The sequence below is a fragment of the Neoarius graeffei genome, chromosome 9, assembly GCF_027579695.1.
Source record: "Neoarius graeffei isolate fNeoGra1 chromosome 9, fNeoGra1.pri, whole genome shotgun sequence".
NCBI lineage: Eukaryota > Metazoa > Chordata > Actinopteri > Siluriformes > Ariidae > Neoarius > Neoarius graeffei.
In genome coordinates, this window is record NC_083577.1 from 82,072,057 (window position 1) to 82,092,742 (window position 20,686).

At 40.3% G+C, this 20,686-nt stretch overlaps 1 protein-coding gene across 1 annotated transcript; it reads right to left on the minus strand.

Annotated features, from left to right (window-relative positions):
* Positions 1-557: 557 nt before the first annotated feature.
* cytip (cytohesin 1 interacting protein) lies at positions 558-11,860 on the minus strand. Its single transcript, XM_060930363.1, has 8 exons — positions 11,263-11,860; positions 10,520-10,569; positions 10,332-10,386; positions 9,977-10,079; positions 9,375-9,468; positions 9,003-9,069; positions 7,469-7,535; positions 558-2,479 (listed from the first exon to the last, which is right to left on the minus strand). The coding sequence occupies exons 1-8, from the start codon at positions 11,428-11,430 to the stop codon at positions 2,040-2,042; spliced, it is 1,044 nt and encodes a 347-aa protein (XP_060786346.1). The 5' UTR covers positions 11,431-11,860; the 3' UTR covers positions 558-2,039.
* Positions 11,861-20,686: the final 8,826 nt, after the last annotated feature.

Here is a 20,686-nt window from a genome sequence, read left to right on the forward strand (position 1 = left end):
TATGCAGAATTTATATCAATTACTTTATTTCTTAAAAAATGTATATGTCTGAGACTTATGATCAGTACTGTGTTTCTGGATAATAACAAATGAGTAGTGATTTACATGATCACTTCGATGCAGCCAAGTTTACTCTGTGAGTCAGGAGCAGCAGTAAAACAGCACGCATTTTGTTTTAGATATCTTTTAATGAACCTCTTTTCTCGAATATTTCTCTTATAAATGCATGCATTTTGCTTTTAGATGTTGTGTGTATTCTCCCTTTTGTGGAAATTTGGACATACAGTATTGGTAAGTGAGCCTGTCACACAGCCTCACCTGCAGAAAGCAAAAAATTGTCGGTAGTGTAGCACCTTTCTAAGAGCCACATCCTGTTTTGAACATTTCTCAGATAGATCTGTGGTTAAGGGCTGTGGTGCTAAACTTGTAAGCCCATCATGCTATCTGTCTCTGTGCAGCTCACTGTGATTATTTTCATGTTAATTATTTTTAAATGTGCTTTGTTCATGGTCATAATAAAGGCAAAAATAAAAATACAAAAGAAAAAAACAGACACCTTTTATTATGTACATTTTTTCTTTGTTTTATTTATTGCTACACACAGTGATATACACATGTGGGTCAAACGGAAAATTGCATGATCACACGAGTCTCATTCTCACACTTTCTCCTGTTCCCATACAATGCTTTAATGCAGGTTTTAAAAAGAAAGCCATCATGTGAATGAAAAGCAGTTTACATGCTGCACTTCACAAACAAAATTTTTAAAAACTCATGTTTTTAATGTTCAATGTATTTGTTATTCTGCACTTTGTGCTACTGTCATACATACATGGGTGTGTTAGCATGCAGAAGAATACATATATACACACATTATATATTTATATTTTGTGTGTGCGTGTAATGCTGACGTGTGGCTTGTCCTACATTGACACAAGCCATTACGGGGCTCGGTTCGAGAATATCTTGGGTTCTAGAATGTCACGACTAGAATGCTACATGTTCCAGAATGGTGAATATGTTGAGGTCTTGTCCATAACTAATACTGTTTTTTTTTTTAAAGTTAATGGGAAAAAAGCCATTTTTACACTTATGAAAGAAGGTATTTATAAATTCTGATTCTATAAATTCATAAAATGTCCAGAGATAAGCCACTGATCCAAGATCTGCTGCATCAGAAAAACAAAACACAAGTTCATTTGACTGTTCATGTTGTTATTTGTCTTGGTCACTCATGAAACAATTTAGGAATAAAAAACAATAGGGTGTGCTGTTGTAGGAAAATAATCAGTGCAGTGATAGTGGTGTGATGCAGTCGTTCCCTCACTCATCTCTCTTTCTTCTCTCATGAAATTCATTAAAAAAATATATAAATCCTGAAGGTGGAAAACCTGACTGACACTGGAGACTCTTTCCATAATTAAATAAAAATAAACGAGCAATCTGTTATGGATTTGGCTATGGATAGATTATGAGTTTTAGATTGTGATGATTTCTTTTTTTTGGTGTCTTGCAGTTGCACTACTTTCAGGGCTGCTGTGGTAGAAAATGAATCAACGCCACTCAATCACAAGTAAGATTTCAGCACAGCATTCCCACCTGAAGGATGGATTGATTGCTTGCTTTGTATTCACTGTTGTGCAGCAGACCGCTACACGCTCAGTAGCATTGCCAAGCGTCTTTCCTTTTCTATGTTTTTTTTCCCCCTTAGCCTTCTTTTCTGGTTCTACAGACCACATCAAACTGTTTAACTTTTGATGTAAACATGAACTACGTAAACCTGGCTCAGGTAGTGTGTGCAAACATGCACTTGCTCACTGTACACGTGGCTTCCTGTCGTTTCTGCATTTCAATCTGGACAGAAAACCTTTTGACATGTTTTGATAGTTTTTTTTTAAATGGCATTTTCAGACAAATCAGTATTAGCCTGGACAAGAAAGAAAGACATGAAGTCTTTCAAGCATCAGACGTTCACTTTTCACATTCTGTACCCCTTAGAAGAACTCTAATTCTGTTCAGCTTCATGCTAGCAGTCTGTATCAGATGGCCTCCTCCTCTTCGAGAGAATAATTCAGTCCAGGTAACAACTTCAGCAGGTTTTTCCTCATGCTGCCCTTCCTGCCTCGGCGAGGCAGCGTGGCAAATACGGAGCTGGAGGAAGACGAGGACACTCGGCTGTTATCCCACGTAGGCGACTGGCAGCTGTTGCTGCTGCTACCACTGCTGATGCTGCGGGTGCGAGACAGAGCCGGCCTCAGTGGCACCCCCTCTGGCTGAAACATAGTATTGAATAAGTCGCAGTTGGGTTTGTGAGGGCTGCATGGGCTGAGGTCATCGAACACGTCCTCGCCGACCTCGTCTGTCAACACGCTCGGCCAGCTGCTGTCACTGGAGAAACGATGTCCAGACCGACTCGTAGGAGACGACAGAGACATGAGAGAGTCCATGGATGGGTGCTCAGAGCTGACGTTCAGATTCCCTGCAGAGAGAATGAATCATTAATTGAACTGAATCATTAATGGAACTGAATTAAGCCATGGCCTAACGGTTAGAGAAGCAGCTTTGGGACCAAAAGGTTGCTGGTTTGAGTCCCTGAACCAGCAGGAATGGTTGAAGTGCCCTTGAGCAAGGTACCTAACCCCCAACTGCTCCCCAGGCTGCTCTGGGTATACTGTATATCACTGTGGATAAGAGTGTCTGCTAAATTCCTATAATGTAACTGAACTGAATCATTTTACAGTCAGACAGATTTTTTTTTTGTTCTATATTATTTCAGGTCTTATTGATTCTTCATAATCTGTGTTTTCACATATTTGTAGATCAGTTAATAATCCATCCATCTATGATCACGGGAAAGCTAGAGCTTATCCCAGCCGACTATGGGCAAGAGGCGGGGTACACCCTGAACAAGTCACCAGATCATCACAGGACTGACACATAGGGACAAACAACCATTCACACTCACGGTCAATTTAGAGCCACCAATTAATCTAACCTGCATGCCTTTGGACTGTGGGGGAAACCCACACAGACACCAGGAGAACATGCAAACTCCATAGAGAAAGGCCCTCGTTGGCCGCTGGGCTCAAACCCAGAACCTTTTTGCTGTGAGGCGACAGTGCTAACCACTACACCACCATGCCACCCCATCAGTTAATAATGTACTTTTAAATTGTTTAATCCTTGAGCCCCAAAATGAAAAACTACGCTGTTAATACAAATTATTTTATGCATCAAGATATCATACTTGCTGAAGAATATTGAAAGAAAGAAAGAAAGAAAGAAAGAAAGAAAGAAAGAAAGAAAGAAAGAAAGAAAGGTAACAATTTCAGTATAATATGTTGCTTGGTATTTTTTCATATTTTTTTATTATTTAACATTTGGTCCATGTTTCTGTGATTTAAAATTCTTGATTAAAAGATTATTATCATAGGAATATTTTCCCCCTCTTATTACTGTACATTAAAGATTCACAGAAGAGGACTTGATGAATGCTGCTCATTTAAAACCACAGAGTCAGTGTATGACCGAGCACTTTGAAAGTGCTGATGGCAGAAATAAAGAGGCAGAGCTTTGGGGAAGCCAGACTGCACTTTTTTTTTTTTAAAGAACAAGAAGTGAATGCAGTTCCCACACTTCGAACAAGGTGGGGTGCCGCCTTTTTTTTTTTTTTTTTAGCAGTTTTATCTGAGATCAGTTCTGGGAAATGGCTGAGCTGAAAGGTAACCAAAAGGCTAAAAGGTATATTGAATCCCTTTATGGTTCTATTATTACAAACTTTTTTCATCATTTTATTCTTGTTCAACCATGTCTTATTCATCTATCCTTGTACTCCTCCACTTCATTCTTTCATATACTGCATCCATGCATTTGTATAATGTTGATTCAATTCCTACAACAGCATGTCCCAAAGTGTGTTTTTTTTTTATAATTCAGCAATAATTTAATTTGTTTATTTATTTAAAAAAATTTAAAGAATTAAATATCAGTTTAAAGATGAGTTGAATGTTATAGAACAGCTGGAAAGAAAATAAGTTAGTTCCTCTTATCACTTATGTTATAATAGCAATAAATAGTCATTGCCTCACCAGCCTCACTTTTCTCTCTTGGGGTTAAAAAAAAAAACAAAACCACACAGCTTGTCTGAGAAACTGAGAACCCAGAAAGGTTAAACTCGTCTCTCGAAAAGATAATCCAATAAAGACTTATTCGATAAATGTTAAACAAACATCTCCATATAGAAAGCTTCATCATATCAACCATATCAACCAGAAAAACAAAATGGTGGAGCGTGTTGCTAAACCAACCGAGGACAAAATATAAATATAAACTTTACTCCGAAACAAAACCCAAAAAAATATTTTTAAAAAGCAACAAAATAAGGAATGAAAATATTTGATAGTAAGAACATATCTTTTTTATTTTTTAAGACTTATTATAGCAGCATTTTTCGCAAATTGCTCCTGTCATTTTGCCGGTTTGTTTACATTCTAAGCAGAAAAGATTTTGTTGGACGTTTTGGATAAAGGTTTTATTTACTGACTTTGCTAAAAATAAAAATGCTGTTTCTCAAAATCCAGCGAATGTGGATAGAATAAAACAGTTATTCCACTCAATCTCATCATACATGGCTTATAGCCAACTCGGTGCTACGCGCCTCATCAGCTGTCAGTTCATGTACGACTCGATTTTGTGGAATAACTGATAAATATTCTTAGATTATGTTACATTACATTATAGGCGTTTAGCAGACGTTCTTATCCAGAGCAGCCTGGGGAGCAGTTAGGGGTGAAGGGCATTTCAGTTATTCCTGCTGGTCCAGGGAATCAAACCAGCAACCTTTCAGTCCAAAAGCTGCTTTTCTAACCATTAGACCATGGCTACCCCATGTTGAGTCTCCACTATACAAGTCCTTGTATACTGTATGTTGTTAGAAATGGTACAGAATTGATAATGCATTCAAACTTGTGTGTTAAATTATAAAATTGCGATTTGAATTCAATTCTCTGAAGTAAATGAATCAACACCTTCTGACCAATTAGAATGGAGAATTCAGAAGCATTCATCCCCCTTGGTGTTTGTCCTGTTTTGTCGCATTAAAAGCTGGAAATAAAATGGATTTTTGGAGGATTAGCACCATTTGATTTACACAACATGCCTGCCACTTTAAAGGTGAAAATTGTTTTATTGTGACACAAACAATAATTAAGATGAAAAAAACAGAAATCTGGAGTGTGCAGAGGTATTCACCCCCTTTCATATGAAACCCCTAAATAAGAGCTGGTCCAACCAATTCACTTCCTAAGTCACATAATTAGTTGATTAAGATCCACCTGCGTGCAATCAAAGTGTCACATGATTTGTCACATGATGTCTGTATAAATTAACCTGTTCTGGAAGGACCCTGACTCTGCAACACTATGAAGCAAACAACATGAAAACCAAGGAGCCTCCAAACAGGTCAGAGACAAAGTTGTGGAGAAGTATAGATCAGGGTTGGGTTATGAAAAATATCCCAAACTTTGAATATCCCACGGAGCACCATTAAATCCATTATAGCAAAATGGAAAGAATATGGCACCACTACAAACCTGACAAGAGAAGGCCCCGCCCACCAAAACTCTCAGACCGGGCAAGGAGGGCATTAATCAGAGATGCAACAAAGACCAAAGGATAACACTGGAGGAGCTGCAAAGATCCACAGCGGAGAGGGGAGTATCTGTCCAATGGACCACTTTAAGCCATACACTCCACAGAGTGGGGCTTTATAGAAGCGTAGCCAGGAAAAAGTCATTGCTTCAAGAAAAAAATAAGAAAACATATTTGGAGTTTGCCCAACAGCATGTGGCAGACTTCCCAAACACATGGAAGAAGATTCTCTGGTCAAATGAGAAGAAAGTTGATCTTTTTGGCCATCATGGGAAACACCATGTGTGGCGCAAACCCAACACCCTGAGAACGCCATTCCTACAGCATCATGCTGTGGGGCTATTTTTCATCTGCATAGACAAGAAAGCTGGTCAGGACTGAAGGAAAGATGGATGGCACTAAATACAGGGCAATTCTGGAGGAAAACCTGTTTGAGTTGGCCAGAGGTTTGAGACTCAGATGAAGGTTCACGTTCCAGCAGGACAATGACCCTAAACATACTGCTAAAGCTACACTGGAGTGGTTTAAAGGGAAACATTTAAATGTCTTGGAATGGCCTAGACAGAGACCAGACCTCAATCCAATTGAGAATGTGTGGCATAATTTTAAGATTGCTGTACACCAACACAACCCATTTAACTTGAAGGAGTTGGAGCAGTTTTGCCTTGAGGAATGGGCAAAAATCCCAGTGGCTAGATGTGCTAAGCTAATAGAGACATACCCCAAGAGACTTGCAGCTGTAATTGCAGCAAAAGTTGGCTCTACAAAGTATTGACTTGGGGGGGTGAATACCTATGCACACTCCAGATTTCTGTTTTTTTCATCTTAATTATTGTTTGTGTCACAATTTAAAAATATATATATATTTTCACCTTTAAAGTGATAGGCATGTTGTGTAAATGAAATGGTGCTAAGCCTCCAAAAATCCATTTTAATTCCAGCTTGTAATGCAACAAAACAGGACACACACCAAGGGGGATGAATACTTTTGCAAGACACTGTAAATGCATTCTGAAATTGGACATGCCAGGAATACTGCCATCTAGTTACATCGAGATACAGGGGTCTGGAAAGTCATGAAAGACACTTTATTGAGTCTTTATTATTTACAACATGTGCTATACATGTTTATCTTTACACTTTGTCCATTTTCTCAGCTGCTGTATTATGATTTTTGCATATTTCCTCAACATATTCCCCATGGGGCTTGATTTTTTATACACCCTGTAGATCTTGAAATGGGATATTTGTAGAAAGTAATGAACAAATTGATGGGTTAATGCCATATAAGGCCCTGTCTAAAACAGGAAGTAAGCATTTTAATCGAATAAGATTTGCATTCCTGTGGTTTCGAGAAGCTGCATTTGTTCGTTTTGTTCTCCGATTCCCTGAACAAATCTGATTGTAATTCTTCATCAATGATTCCATGAACTGAATGAATTTGGTTTTGTATAGGAAGCAGCTTCAGCGTTGTGGTCCTCTGATTAAAAATGCTGATCGGTTTGCTGCCCATCACGCAAGGTTTTGTCATCTTATCACAGAGATACCGTGACAGCACAGCATCAGAGCTCTTTTCTTCTGTGAGCATTAACGCTTTCACAGGAAGTCAGCTCTGTACCCTTGTTTGAACTTTTAACCAACAAATGCATGTTTTCTACAGCTGGAACTTCCCCATGCAGGTTATAATTTCACTTTATTCACAAGGCACACGTGAAAATGCAGAGCATTAACTGAATGACAGCAGTTTCAGATGAGGTAGAGGATGTGTGTGTGCGTGCATGTGGTTTTTCAGCTGTGTTGAGTTTTTTTTTTTTCTCACCTCGAGTAAGACGCTTTTCCTGTAGGGTGAGTGCCTGCAGTTCCAACCGTTTCTCATGCAGCATTTGCTGTGTTGAGGGGAAAAAAAATTAATAAAAAAAAAATCACACACACGCGAGCATATGTAACATAGTCATTCTGGGAAATCTGATTAACCCTACATCAGCAGGAATATAGATCACTGGAGTGAAAAATTGTGATTTGCAGATTGAGATGCAGCTTTTTAATTGCCAATCTCTGATTTGATATCAAGTACAACCTTACTGAGTGCATCATATTTATCAGTGTGTCATGAGAAGTTGAATTCTGGCAAACAGCCAAAAAATAACAGAAAAATTCCCCAAATTGGACTGTAACATCGCTTGGTACATCAAATATAAGACGCCAGAAATAAATTTCACCATAATGGCATGGAAATGTTTTTTTTTTTTTTCTTGATAATCTTTATACTTCATTAGGCTATCTTCCTGCAAAATTCATGTCAGGTTTATATAAAAAAAAATAATAATAAATAAAAACCCTCACACATTGAAGTTGTTGTATAGCTCCAGTACATGCCATCGTGAAATGACCATAATCCAAATGAATCCAGTTTCAGATTCTGGCTGATAAAATGTCCTGGGCTGTGATCAGAATAAAACCTTTAAATGCCCTTTTTACAATACATTACAGGCATTTAGCAGACGCGCTTATCCAGAGCGATGTACACTACCGTTCAAACGTTTGGAATGTCCTTATTTTTGAAAGAAAAGCACTGTTCTTTTCAATGAAGATCACTTTAAACTAATCAGAAATCCACTCTATACATTGCTAATGTGCTAAATGACTATTCTAGCTGCAAATGTCTGGTTTTTGGTGCAATATCTCCATAGGTGTATAGAGGCCCATTTCCAGCAACTCTCACTCCAGTGTTCTAATGGTACAATGTGTTTGCTCATTGCCTCAGAAGGCTAATGGATGATTAGAAAACCCTTGTACAATCATGTTAGCACAGCTGAAAACAGTTGAGCTCTTTAGAGAAGCTATAAAACTGACCTTCCTTTGAGCAGATTGAGTTTCTGGAGCATCACATTTGTGGGGTCGATTAAATGCTCAAAATGGCCAGAAAAATGTCTTGACTATATTTTCTATGTATTTTACAACTTATGGTAGGAAATAAAAGTGTGACTTTTCATGGAAAACACAAAATTGTCTGGGTGACCCCAAACTTTTGAACGGTAGTGTACAACATCCCCAGAGCAGCCTGGGAAGCAGGTGGGGGTTCGGTGCCTTGCTCAAGGACACTTCAGCCATTCCTGCTGGTCCAGGGAATCAAACCAGTGACCTTTTAGTCCTAGAGTAGCTTCTCTAACCATTAGGCTATGGCTTCCCCACTTTTCACTTTTGGAGGTCACTTTAAAATGTTAGACCCGTATGTTTGGTGAGCTACATGCAAAGGAAGAATGTCTGTAGTCTAGAGTTTTCAGGATTTTAGTATGTAGTGAAAAGTGTAAGGAGTATTTCCAAACATAGTCCATAGGTTTTCACAGTCATACCTTAAGCATGCGCATCTTCTTCTCTAGTTCAATTCTTTTGACCACACTGCCATTGACTGTCTCCATTCTGGACAGAGAGAGAGAAACAGACAGGAAGAGAGAGACAGACAGAGAGAGAGAGACAGACAGACAGACAGAGACACAGAGAGAAAGACCCACACATGCATGTATGCACGCACACAGAGAGAGAGAGAGAGAGAGAGACCACAGTTATGTGGGTTAGGGTTGATCGATGAAAAAGATTAGATAGGCTTAGAAAAAAAAAGTTTACTCCCTTAATGAACTACTAATGCACGGGTGTGGAATTAACCTCGCTTAATTTGTTTTTTTCTGTCAGTGTTTGTGCGCCTAGATATTATCCAGTTAACTCACTTGAGCATGTTGACAGACTCTCGGATCAGTTCGATGATTTGCTGATGGGTGTATCCTTTGATGATGATACCATTTACCGTCAGTATTATGTCACCTATCAAAGAGACAGGGAACGAGAACAAGATCCAATCAGTGACATGCATCAGTTGACCTGTTTCACTCTTGTTTGTGGTAGTGCTTAAAAAAAAAATCAAAGAAATGGGATTGCACATCGTCCCAGATCATTATTCGGTTATTCATCTCATAACCAGAGAATATTGTGTGGTGTTTACTAACGTCTGTGAAAATAACAGAAACGCTTAGAGCTGCCAATGTGTTCTGAGTTAAAGAGAGATAGAGGGTTCAACCCAAAAAAAAAGGTCATTCAGGCCATGTTTACATTGATAATGTCAGTCATCGGAAAAAAAAACACACTGAGGGGCGTGTGTGGAGGCGTTAAAGTTAGCCATGGTGAGCAGAATAGGCATAGTGCCCTCGTAAAAGAGCAGCAGTGGAGGGGTCAGGTTATGTCGGTGTGGTCATGTGGTTGACTGTGCAAAGGAAATAGCTGCAGCTCTCAGGCTATGTATGAATGTGTGCGAGGGTGTGGGTGTGGGTCTCACCCGCAGTCAGGCCTGCTGTTTCTGCAGAACTACCCTCCTGCACGCTGCAGACAAACGTACACATCTCCAACTCGTTGCTGTTATTCAGCTGAATGCCATACGTCTGCAATGTGAAAGTCAGAGAAACGTAAATAACGTGATCTAAGAAGATCCTAACAATATTATGAGATTGTTCACGAACTGCGAGTTTGCATATCAAACTATGCAAAAGTCCCAGTGTGTGCAATTCTGTGTATTGATCAATATCACCATATATGCACTTCCACTTTACTCAAAAACAGGATGAAAAAAAAAACTGTACTGAAACTTTAACCCACCAAAACTGGCTGAAACTGAAATGAGGAAGCGATTGTACCTGAACTTCAAATCCATATGCTTCATTGTCTTGTTTTTCCAACACAAACGTTGTCCTGAAAGAGAGATAAGTTTTCGGTCTTTAGCCGCAGGGTCACCGTGAAGGTCAATGGTTAAAGCAGATTCTGCTTATTCATACAGTATATTTGGAATATAAGGACTAAAATCAGTGTAGAAAGTTATAGAGACCTCTGAGGATCTTCGTAGTCCACCAGAGAGTTGGAATATGATCGGCTGAGCTGAAAACAAAATCAGTTATATTAAATGCTTTGTATTAAGCACCTATTTACCTATTCGATATGATTAAATATGAAAATCATATCAGTAATATACTTTAAAGACCTGTTAGTAACATAACAGCAGCATAATCAAATTATTATTAGTTATTAATACGTCAATATAATATACAGTATATTTCGGACAACTGTTAGCATTTAGAGAGAGAGAGCGCGAGAGAGAGACAGATGGAGAGAGACAGAAAGAGAGACACATACATACAGAGAGATAGACAGAGAGAGATAGACAAAGAGAAAGAGAGAGATGGGGAGAGAGAGACAGAAAGGGAAAGAGAGAGATGGAGAAGGAGAGAGTGATGGAGAGAGCAACAGAGAGAGACATGGACAGAGAGAGATGGAGAAGGAGAGAGAGTTAATATATATATATATGCATTTAGAAATGTATAAGATGTGCATATTCTGTATATGCATAAATAATCTGAATCATTTCTGAACCTCATGCAGTACATGGTGCAAAATAATTGTTTTATTTGGATTAATTATTATTGAAAATAAATATCATTCATTAGTTAATATATAGAGTATGAGATGTAAGACTAAATACATAGCCATCCAATCCATGCACATTTTTACCAATTTTTTTTTTTTTAATATATATACATGATGCACAGATATCAATCAATTTCTGCAACACACCTGGTCACGTCCCCGTGTCAGCGTCCCTGTAGTATACTCTCGGTTTTTCGACTGTTTTTCATGATTTAAAGATCCCCGTCTCCAGCGTAGACCCTTCCTGGGGGGTTGGTAAGTGTCCAGGCTCCTCTGCGACTGCAGGATGGTCTTACGGTTCATGTTGGAGGTCATGGTCCTGCACTCACTCTGCCTTCACTCATAGCTGCCACTGACTCTGAGCAGCATGACAGCAGCCGGCTGGGTATGAATATGTGAAAACGGATATATGTGTGTCACGTCATCACTGGGGATCTATGCATGTGTGCGTGTGTGTGTTTTCCTCTCAGACTTTTGCAGTTCCTTTTTTTCTTCCTTTAATCTCTGTTTCATCTGTTATGAACTCAACCATGTCTGTGTCTGTGTGCTCGTCTGTTTCTCGCTTTCTCTCGTTCTTTCTGTTTTTGATGATTCTCAGCTCAGCCTCACACGTCCTTACCTCTTTCACCTGTTTCCTCTTGACTTCACACAGTCTTTCACTTCTAATACTGGTTCAAATACCACTTCTGATCTGTCACTTCGAGATGCAGTCTTCAGAAAGACTGTGTGAACTCAGGTCCAGTCCTGTTCAATGTGAACTCTCTTGTTCCAAAATTAGTCAATACAAATTTAGTTCTGCCTTTTTGTGAGGAAATAACCACCCTGGTAAGGCGAATAATAAGGGTGCTTTCACGTCAATTTTTTTTCCTTTCCTCATTTTTCTCCTCAATATGTGCACCCACCCAATCCCCACCCGCCCGCCAGCTCTCTGGGGAGGGTAAAGGCTAACACATGCTTCCTCTATAACGTGAAACCAGCCAAATGTGTCTTTTCAACAGCTTTTCAATGCGCTCCTCATGCTGCATGACAGGGCAGAATAACACACTCAGTGGATAGTGCTGTCTGCCCTCTTCCACATACAGCGTCTTGCAAAAGTATTCATCCCCCTTGGTGTTTGTCCTGTTTTGTTCGAAGTACAAGCTGGAATTAAAACGGATTTTGGGGCGTTAGCACCATTTGATTTACACAACATGCCTACCACTTTAAAGGTGAAGATTGTTGTTTTATTGTGACACAAACAATAATTAAGATTAAAAAAAAACAGAAGGGCGGCACGGTGGTGTAGTGGTTAGCGCTGTTGCCTCACAGCAAGAAGGTCCGGGTTCGAGCCCCGTGGCCGGCGAGGGCCTTTCTGTGCGGAGTTTGCATGTTCTCCCCGTGTCCGCGTGGGTTTCCTCCGGGTGCTCCGGTTTCCCCCACAGTCCAAAGACATGCAGGTTAGGTTAACTGGTGACTCTAAATTGAGCGTAGGTGTGAATGTGAGTGTGAATGGTTGTCTGTGTCTATGTGTCAGCCCTGTAATGACCTGGCGACTTGTCCAGGGTGTACCCTGCCTTTCGCCCGTAGTCAGCTGGGATAGGCTCCAGCTTGCCTGCGACCCTGTAGAAGGATAAAGCGGCTAGAGATAATGAGATGAGATGAGAAAAAAACAGAAATCTGGAGTGTGCACCCCCCAAAGTCAATACTTCGTAGAGCTACCTTTTTCTGCAATTACAGCTGCAAGTCTCTTGGGGTATGTCTGTATTAGCTTAGCACATCTAGCCACTGGGATTTTTGCCCATTCCTCAAGGCAAAACTGCTCCAACTCCAAGTTAGATGGGTTGCGTTGGTGTACAACAATCTTCAAGTTATGCCACACATTCTCAATTAGATTGAGGTCTGGGCTTTGACTAGGCCATTTCAAAACATTTACATGTTTCCCTTTAAACCACTCCAGTGTAGCTTTAGCAGTATGTTTAGGGTCATTGTCCTGCTGGAACATGAACCTTCACTCCAGTCTCAAACCTCTGGCTGAATCAAACAGGTTTTCCTCCAGAATTGCCCTGTATTTAGTGCCATCCATCTTTCTTTCAGTCCTGACCAGCTTTCCTGTCCCTGCAGATGAAAAACATCCCCACAGCATGATGCTGCCACCACCATGCTTCACTGTGTAGGAATGGTGTTCTCAGGGTGTTGGGTTTGCACCACACATGGCATTTCCCATGATGGCCAAAAAGTTCAATTTTAGTTTCATTTGACCAGAGTCTCTTCTTCCATGTGTTTGGGGAGTCTGCCACATGCTGTTGGGCAAACTCCAAACATGTTTTCTTAAACAGTGGCTTTTTCTGGCCACTCTTCCATAAAGCCCCACTCTGTGGAGTATACAGCTTAAAGTGGAAATCCAGCAAATCCAGCTTGTAATGCGACAAAACAGGACAAACATAAAGCGTGATGAATACTTTTGCAAGACACTGTAAATGAACTCACAGATGCCCATGATTGGCTAGTACTGCTGTGATTTATAGGAAGAAAGAGTACCCCATTCCTCCCTCCCAGAGAGGATAATTTTATTCACTTGACTCCCAGCAGTAGATGTCTGTGGCTTCGTTAGGATTCAAAATTGTGATCTCATAATAATATGGCAAATTTTATTATCTCCATCAACTTTGTTGGCGGAGGTTATTTTTTCGCATCCATTTGTTTATCTCTTCCCAGCATAACTCAAAGATTAGTGAATGGAGCTTGATGAAATTTTGCAGAAAGGTGAGCCATTGGCCAAGGAACAACTGATTAGATTTTGACGCAAAGTCGGATGTGTGTGTCGATCAGTGTCTGAATATGTATGCAGATTCAAGATTTTTTATTTTTGGCTGTTCCCAGTGTAACTGAAAAACTAGCAAATGGAGTTTGATTAAATTTTGCGGAAAGGTGAACCATGGGCCAAGCAAGAGTTAATTAGATTTTGATGCAAATTTGGATGTGGATGCAGATCCAGGATTGATTGATTTAGCAAGCTAGCTGTTCTCAACATAACCTAAAAATTAGTGAATGGATTGTGATGAAATTCTGAGGAAAAGTGAGCTATGGGACAAGGAACAATTGATTAGATTTTGCTGCAAATCCGAATATGTGGCTTGGTGGAGGTATGCACTCTACCTAGTGCCCTTCTAAGTTGTTGTTGTTGATGATGTTTTTGCACCACTCAGTAGTCCTCCTTTGGCAATTTTTTTTGACAGAAAAGGTATTGGTCAGAGTGCTTTTTGCTCTGATTTGGAAAAGCTACTCAGATTATACACATTAGAATCAACAATGCTCCGATAAAGCTAATATTAGTTGACCAACTAACTAACTAACTAACTAACTAACTAACTAACTAACTAACTAACTAACTAACTTAAAACCCAGTTTACATTTATTATTCCCAATAGTAATGATAAAATAAAGATGTGTCAACCCTGCGATGACCTGGCGACTTGTCCAGGGTGTACCCCGCCTTTCGCCCGTAGTCAGCTGGGATAGGCTCCAGCTTGCCTGTGACCCTGTAGAACAGGATAAAGCAGCTAGAGATAAAGAGATGAGATGAGTAATGATAAAATAAAGATGTGTCAACCCTGCGATGACCTGGCGACTTGTCCAGGGTGTACCCCGCCTCTCAGCCATAGTAAGCTGGGATAGACTCCAGCTTGTCTGCGACCCTGTAGGACAGGATAAGCAGCTACAGATAATGGATGGATGGATGCTCCGGTTTCCCCCACAGTCCAAAGGAATGTGGTTAACTGGCTCCTCTAAATTGCCTATAGGTGTGAATGGTTGAGAGGGAAAAAAACCTCTATAATAATCCAGTAGAAGGTAACGGGAAACCACTATTGTAATGGTCCCTAGAAACTCCGATGGACGTCAGAGCCTGACCTGCCATCAGGCAGAACACTGAAGAAGAACTCTAGATGGGTGCAACACTGAAATATTGGTGTATGTGACAAACCTCCTTATTATTTGCTCAGTAATCAGACAATTTTTCCTCATGGCACTTTATACTCCATTATGGTTGATATATACAATGTATATACTCAAGATCTGTGCAGGCCTGAGCTCAGCCTTTTAGGTCAATACTAGGATTTGAACTGACATTGCAAAACCTGTTCCTTTCCTGGACAGCACGCTAGACCACTCAGCCACAGAGGATTACATCACGAACTGAGGTTATGTCACATGGCACTTATATAGTCAGTACACAGTGGTGCCACACTGCGACTGTGGAATCGCTACCTGAGGCTGGCACGCCAATTACATTCTTGAACATGCTCAAACTCGATTTACACATACATCTACAGACCAGTACCTCAATAGGCTTCAGCCAAAAGGCTGAGCCAATAATGTGCACTAGCTATTGAGAAAAAAAAATGCCAAGTGTTAAAATACCCATAGACAAGCTTCCTCTAGTTCTTATAAACTGCCACTCATGCAACTGAACACAATCTTGGAGGAGTGTGCCATCTACCCTCTTTCATTTACACAAATTAGTACAGTATTCTGGGATTGGAGCAACTCAACTGGACTGAAAAAAATAAAATTAAATTAATGAATCCCAGTTTTTAAAAGTATTATTAGAGGGTTTTGTGTGAAGCAGTTTGTTGTGAGTGAATGAGATGTGTGTGTGAAAGTTTTGTAGTAAGATTGTCTCATTCTGTCAAAGTAGGACGTTTTTGACAGGGGTTGACAGTAATGAAGTACATTTACTTGAGTACTGTACTTAAGTACACTTTTTGAGTATCTGTACTTTATTTGAGTATTTTTTTTGGAAACTTATGACTTTAACTTCACTACATTTGAAAGGCAAATATGCTTTTTACTCCACTACATTTCTATCAAGGTCCTCGTTACTCGTTATTATGAAGCAGCTTTGAAAGCGGATGTTTTTTCTTTTCTTTTCGAAAATGTGATTTTTTTTTTTCACAGGTGACACTGAGACAGCCTATCAGTAATCACAAGGGTCACGTCACATCCATAGACTGTGTAAAATCAAGTTTAATGATTTCTCCTCGGCATTATTTAAACATGATTAGTTAATGGCAGAATGGAAGGAGGCGGTACTTCTGGGGAATGAACGCACCCATGGCTATACCTCAGTCAGTCAGTCAGTCAGTCAGTCAGGCCAGCTACAGTTGTAAACGACTATGCCAAGGAGGCAACAGTTCATCATCAATCATCATCATCATCTGTAGCTAATAGGCGATTTCGCCGTCTTTTGAGTCTCTCCAGGTTAGCCTCTTTATCCACCCTAATACCGCACCTGAGACTTGCACACCAAGTGACACGATCAATGCATACAGATGTCCAGGTAGCAGGGTTTATTTGGAAGTCTTTCAGATCTCGTTTCAGAACATCCTTGTACCTAAGGCGAGGTCGACCAATTACCCTTGAGCCATCTTTGAGAACACTATGGAGAATGTGCCAAGGTAGGCGAGATTTTGGCATTCTGTGGACATGCCCAGCCCACTTGAGTCTAGTGGATTTCAGGATACAGGGCGGCACGGTGGTGTAATGGTTAGTGCTGTCGCCTCATAGCAAGAGGGTCCGGGTTCGAGCCCCGTGGCCAACGAGGGCCTTTCTGTGTGGAGTTTGTATGTTGCCCACGTGGGTTTCCTCTGGGTGCTCCGGTTTCCCCCACAGTCCAAAAACATGCAGGTTAGGCTAACTGGTGGCTCTAAATTGACTGTAGGCCTGAATCAGGGCTTTACATTAGCACCCACCAAATGCGGGTAAAATTCAGCTTTGGCGGCTAATAACTTTAGTCTCACTAGCCACTTTGGCGGGTGGTTTATTCTGTGGTATGACAATATATTTTAATTGTAGTTTTCTCTGAAGGCATCTGATATAATAAATGCATTGCAATGTAATATTACGTGCCTACAACTCCCATGAACACCTGCATAAATATTCTGACAACATGTTAGAATTGTTTAGAACGCTCATTAATGGTTCAGATAAAATCAGTGATACGGTAACCTGCGGTTAATGAACGAAGCAACAAAGTTGCTGACGACTGACAAGCGCACTATGTGGCAGCATATAGCTGGAGTTTCAAACCCTGCTGCTCAGGAAAAAAGGGGCAGAGATGAGCAGGGCTGCAGCAGCATTTTAAAATCACCGAGGTCCATGATGCGCAAAGCGCGCGCCAAAAGATTTTCACCATATTTAAATGAGATGGGTGAATTACACGCCACACAAGAGATCTATTCCTGAAATTACTTTTAATGGTGTTTGAACTGAATATCATCAGTTTTGAAAAAAAAAATCATGTATGTGGCAAGAGTAAGAATAATTTAAGCTTGTTTAATGGTTTGATCTGGCCCAAGCAATGAGGACAAAAGATACCCTAACCATGCAGCCTATGGAACTAAGATACATTAACAATCTGGTATCTGTTACACCTACACACAAAAAAAATTCTGGGAAAAAAAATCAGTATACACCACCATGTTTTAGGCAAAGTTATCCAAGCCAAACATAAGCTGAAACTTTCCACTCTATTGTTTTGGCTTATCGAATGATTTATTTTTAAAATCACAAACAAGGCAGGCCACAACTGCGCTGCTTCGAAAATGTCAATTTAACAGCTTGATGAAAGTGCGCTGATGGTTACCATGGAAACCCCGTGTCTCCTGCACTGCGTTCCTCCCCCGAGTCGCGCGCTCGTTCACTTTTGTGTTCTTGGTCTCAGAGCCGCACGCACCAAACACACACACAAGACAGAATCAACGTTTAACATAATTAACAATGCACTTTTTACGGAGACGTTTTAATGTTATTCTTAATTTTTTTTATCCAGTTGAATATTTAGCCTACAAATGTATTTTCAGCTCTTAAAAATGACCGAGGTCCGGACCGCGGGGGCCTCAGAGCTGGCTACGGCCATGGAGATGAACAAGACGCTAATAGGAAGATAAGACAGTTCAATGACAAATGGAAGTTCGGGCGAGATTGGCTAGTTCATAGCAAAACCGAAAATACCATGTACTGCGAAGACTGTAGAAAGTCTGGCAAAGACAGGCACCAGTAATTTTAAACTTGAAACTATAAAAGACCACGAAAAGTCAAATGCACACATCGGTACTATAACATCAAAACAAGCAAAGACGGCTGGTTCACTACAGGACAGCATTGCTTTCAGTCCCTGTCATGAAGTTGGCTGAGCTGGAGAGGATGGAGCTGCTGTTTAGAAACGTTCACGTGATTGTAAAGAAGTTGATCCACCCCAGCTAACAACTTATGGCCTGCTGGAAGCCTCAGGCCACGAAGCCCATTTTTCATGGACCATTCAGACTCATCTGATGATGAATGCAATGAGGACATTTAATGTCTCTCTCTACACATGTTCACACATGCATCTCACTCACTCACTCACTCACTCACTCACACACACTATTAATAGATTATACATAATAATACTTGATAATACACATAATACTTGCATATCAAAACATCAAATGTTTTTCAATGATAAATGCTTTGAATTGGACTTTTAATATTAGAATCAGTTCAGTTGTACTGAATGTTATTTTTCATATTGTAAGGGGCTTGAATTTGAGTTCAATAAACAGAATACTCTGTTTATATTTTTGTCTGAATTGGTTGCATGTTTTCATATAGGGAGCTACCTTAACAGCACTGAATACTTGAGTGCTACTATAGAGATACATTATACGCTGCCATTCATAATTAAATCTAGATCTTCAGAACTTTAACGTATCATGCTGAAGAAAAAACTGCGATTTCCTGGCAACAAAATTGTGGCTAGCGAAAAGGCTGAATGGCTAGTGACTCAGGAAAACCACTAGCCACAGTGGCCGGTGAGCAAAAAAGTTAATGTAAAGCCCTGGTGTGAATGTGAGTGTGAATGGTTGTCTGTGTCTATGTGTCAGCCCTGTGATGACCTGGCGACTTGTCCAGGGTGTACCCCACCTTTCGCCCGTAGTCAGCTGGGATAGGCTCCAGCTTGCCTGCGACCCTGTAGAACAGGATAAAGCGGCTAGAGATAATGAGATGAGATTTCAGGATACATGATAGAGGGCTGGAATCTATGATGCAAAAAAGGTCCTCGTTGGTAATCTTGTCTTTCCAAGTGACACCAAGTATAGATCTTAAAGATCTTGTGTGAAAAGCACTGAGTCACTGTTCTTGATGGCAATAAGCTGTCCAGCACGAAGAGCCATACAGAAGTATGCTCAAAACACAAGCTTCGTATACTCTTACCAGTGGCGGCTGGTAGTCTTTCAAACAGGGGAGGCTGGTTGGTTACGATATTTCCAGATTTTAAAAGAAAAAACATCAATTTTGCCCATACTCTTGCCTCTGATCTGGCTGATTGTTGGCAGCGTCACAAACTGTGAAATAACAGGTTCTTTTGGCCCATTAGCCTACTGTCCAATATACATGATGGTGGTGTTGGGGGGAGGGGTATATTTTAACATTTTATATTTTAAAATTGTGGCATGTTGTTTAAAAATTGATTATTGAAAGCAGCTCTTTGTCAGGAACCTCAGCAGTAACAGCAGAGTGTTCTGGAATAGGCACAAGCACTGACCTTGGGGAGCCAAACATAGAGCTGGGTGCCACACATTTCATTCAATGACACTTTCCCTATATTTTACTTATTTTGACTGAGAAATGTTTTATTGACAATTTTGATAACCCTTCACTTTTAATCCAGGTCTGTAGTGTGAAATGTTCTTGGCTGTGTTTTTGTTTAAAAATGTTTTCCAAATTGTAGCTGTGTTTAATTCATATCCAGAAAAATATATATTCCAATATAATATACTCAGCATAAACATTTTAAATAGATTCTATATTTTTGGTCCATCCATGACATATTACTAAAGTAGCCTATTTACTGTTGTTGATGTGGGTCACTTGCTGTTAGCCAATTCACTTTCTCGTACCAGGAGAGCTGAAAGGAACGAGTATTATTCCCTACCTTTTTCACCAAGTCAATTTGAGGCGTTGGTCTACCCTGCTCTTTAATTTTTTCCTTGAAAGGAAGACTGGCAAATGGCTTCGCCAAAATTAAATCAGCAATGCTTGGCATCCATGCGCAGCTTTCTTGCTAGCTGACTAGCCCCCTCAAGTTCAAGTTCAGTCACTCAAATAAACGAAATTTCTGGAACTAAGATAGCAAACTTGACAACACTATATTTACACTTTATTTACAATGAAAATATATACAAACTAAAAAAGCTGGTAGAAACCATATGTAATGAATGAAATCGAAATGTAAGCTGATCTCTTACAATACACCACAGCACTTGTGAATCCACATGGGACTGAACTGAGATTCACCGCTGCCTGTCTATATTTGAAACGAGCTGTCAATCAAAGAAAATATCCGGCCGCTTTCACCAATCACCAGCCTCCTCGCGGAAACCGCCATGTCCCTCCCACTGTGAGGCTGGGAGTCCGGTGGGCGGGCGTTTTCGCAGTATTTGTCCAATAACCATCTTGCATTTTGAGATTGAAAAACGCAGAGCTCCCAAATGCCATTGAAGTCCACTGAGGCTGGGCTGCATTGCGCTGTCACGAGGGGGAAAAACTCACG

Excerpts from the sequence above, each read along its gene's own strand:
- cytip (XM_060930363.1), bottom strand. The coding sequence starts at position 11,430 with ATGACCTCCAACATGAACCGTAAGACCATCCTGCAGTCGCAGAGGAGC. Across the intron at positions 9,469-9,976 it reads AACAGCAGGCCTGACTGCGG|GTGACATAATACTGACGGTA; the intron begins GTGAGACCCACA and ends TCTCTTTGATAG. Across the intron at positions 9,070-9,374 it reads GAGTCTGTCAACATGCTCAA|AATGGAGACAGTCAATGGCA; the intron begins GTGAGTTAACTG and ends CTCTCTGTCCAG.